Below are 2,906 nucleotides of genomic sequence, written 5' to 3'. Positions count from 1 at the left end.
AGTAGACTTTAAAACTCTCATACCAGTTTGCGAAAAGATCGTCTTTTAGCTGCCTGAAGGCTTCGTCCATGGTAAGTTTACATTTCCTACTGGGACTAATTGTCGTTGCATTTTTTGCAATTTCGGCCGCCTTTTCACTCAGATAACTCGTGGCCTTAACCCATTAGTGCATAAGGTCCCTTTAAAGGGACGGTCAGCTTTTGCTCTCTTACTCTCCCATTTTGCAATACAGATCTCATGTAAGTTGATGGTATAGTTGTTGACATTACACCAAACCAGTTTGTGATTGATTGCAGTGCAGTAAACTTTAAATTGTGTGATTTTTTTTGCGAAATATGGAACAAAAACTAAAAAAAAATATCAGAACACGTGGGAGGTAAGTAAATGTGAATAACAAATAAATACAGGTGAAATTATTTAACAATTTTAAATGCAATTATCTTAAATTTATTGTAATAAACAAATTTAAGTGGTTGTGAGTGATAAAAATATTGTAATTTGTGAATAATACCGTTATTTATCCAACGTCCCTTATAAGGGACGCTATGCAGACAGGACAGTTAACAATAATATTTTATTACAACAATAATATTTTATTACAGACTAACAGTAGCTGAAATACTGGAAGAGATCGAAGCTTTTGATGGTCAGTTGCAAGAACTTAACATTTTTGCAATCCCACCATTGGAGGAAAATGAGACCGACCAGGATTCGGACGGTAGTGATGACGAACACGAGGCGAACTTGGATCATCTCGGCCCGAAATTATTGACTGCGGAAGGCGAGATCCAAGACGAATTCGATGACTGGAGTGACAGTGACGATGAGCCACTGGCTAAATACAGAAAAACCGTCAGTTCGAGTGTGCGTGCGGGAAATGCCTTGCGTTGGCGAAAAGTGGACCCGGTGTACGACATACAAACGGAATGCGAAACAATACCGCCGAGTGCCGAAGCTCAAGCCGCCAGTTCGCCTACTGATTTCTTTGAGCTATTTTTTTTCTGAAGGCATCATAAATTTTTGTGTTGAGCAGACAAATTTATATGCTCTTCAGAAAAATGTTGACCTGAGAATGAGTATGGACGAGGCGAGAGTTTTTATTGGCGGTATTTTGATGTCGGGGTACGCAAAATACCCCAACAAACGTTTGTATTGGTCGGAGAAATCTGATTCGCCAAGATTGCTAGCGAACAGCATGAGGCTGAATCGATTTGAGAAAATTCTAAATAATTTCCATCTGAATGACAACACGCAAGCCCAGGGTACCGATCGGCTTTACAAAATTAGGCCACTAATTACTCACCTGAACGAGGCGTTTCTAAAGCATGGTGGAATGGACGAGAATCTCTCCATTGATGAGAGCATGATACCGTATTATGGTAGGCACTATGCTAAACAATATATCCGTGGTAAGCCCATTCGATTTGGATTCAAAAACTGGGCTCTGAATTCCAGCGATGGATATATGCTTCAGTTCGATGTGTATATGGGCAAAAATGCAGAGAGCGTCCCACAAGGATATGGAGTAGGAGGTGACAAAGTGGTTGATCTCCTCACGAAAGCAAATGTACCACACCATAAGGGATTCAAGGTAAGAAATGAAATGTTCGTCATATGATATTACAATAATAATATAATTTACATTATAGCTTTTCATCGACAACTATTTTACGTCCGTGAAACTGTTGCGCAATTTGGCCAGTATGGGGATTTGTACATCTGGTACAATTAGAGACGGTCGCATAGAGAAGTGTCCTCTTCGTAAAATAGCCGCCATGAAAAAGGAGCAGCGAGGATCCAGCGATTTTCGTTTTACTGACGATGGATGGCAAGATTCTCGTTGTAAGATGGAAAGATAATAATGTGGTCACCATTGGCTCCAACTTTGATACCATCGATATCGGGACGTGCAAGCGCTACGCGAGAGGGCAAGGTGCGATACAGATACCACAGCCGAAACTTCTTCAGCGCTATAATCAAGGCATGGGAGGCGTTGATAAAATGGACCAGATGGTGGCTGTGTACCGGTCTAGAATTAGACAGCGTAAGTGGTGGTGGCCCATATTTGCATATTTGTTGGACGCATCGATCGTAAACGCATGGATCCTTATGCGGAAAGTTCATCCGAACGACCCAAATTGTGGCACTCTGCTAATTTTTCGCAGGTACATAGCCAATTCGTATCTAGAGAGATACGGAATGCCGTCCTCAAGAGGATCGAGTAGAACCAGCATCAACCCTGATGCGCGCTACGATGGAAAAAACCATATGATTGAGTACTCGAATACGGATAAGAGATGTGCCTATTGCGGAAAGAAGTCTAACTTTGTATGTACTAAGTGCGAGAAAGGGCTTCATCCGAAAGAATGCTTCAAGCAATATCACACTTCAAATGCCCATACTGCATAGTGTCCCTTATAAGGGACGGTCCCCAAAACCCCCAAAACACATTTTTTTTAATAAATCGAATTAAAACTACTTTATTAGACTTATTTCAATGCATAATGATAAAAAAAAGGTAAGTATAGCGCCAGGGAACTTCATGCACTAATGGGTTAACCGAAACCGCCCCTGTGAAGAACAAAGCGTTCGGCACTGTCAGTCATTCAACGCTGATAGAAGACAGAGGCCTCCTCTCTCCCACAGGGACTCAAACGGTGGTCGGCGAATTACCTGAGTGGTCGACATTCGTCAGTAATTTTCAGAGACAAAACCAGCAAGCCACGTAAAATTAAACCGGTGGTACCACAGGGTGGTGTCCTGTCCTCACTACTGTTTAATTATTACATTTCTAAGCTTCCTCAACCTCCAGAGGGTGTCAATATTGTCTCTTTTGCTGACGATTGTTCGATCATGGCGTCTGGGAATGGAATTGATGACTTGTGCTCGAAAGTAAATGGTTATCT

The 2,906-nt window shown here is 41.7% G+C and overlaps 1 protein-coding gene across 1 annotated transcript; it reads left to right on the top strand.

The window, feature by feature from the left end:
• The first annotated feature begins 142 nt into the window (after positions 1–142).
• Positions 143–2,623, top strand: LOC118754247 (piggyBac transposable element-derived protein 3-like). The gene is made up of 2 exons (XM_036489111.1): positions 143–1,591; positions 1,650–2,623. Exons 1-2 carry the CDS (start codon positions 803–805, stop codon positions 1,857–1,859), a joined length of 999 nt encoding a protein of 332 aa, XP_036345004.1. The 5' UTR covers positions 143–802; the 3' UTR covers positions 1,860–2,623.
• Positions 2,624–2,906: the final 283 nt, after the last annotated feature.

Source organism: Rhagoletis pomonella, unplaced genomic scaffold (genome assembly GCF_013731165.1).
Source record: "Rhagoletis pomonella isolate Grant_MI unplaced genomic scaffold, Rhpom_1.0 Rhpom_scaffold_03592, whole genome shotgun sequence".
Lineage (NCBI taxonomy): Eukaryota > Metazoa > Arthropoda > Insecta > Diptera > Tephritidae > Rhagoletis > Rhagoletis pomonella.
This window is presented reverse-complemented; position numbering and strand designations above follow the sequence as displayed.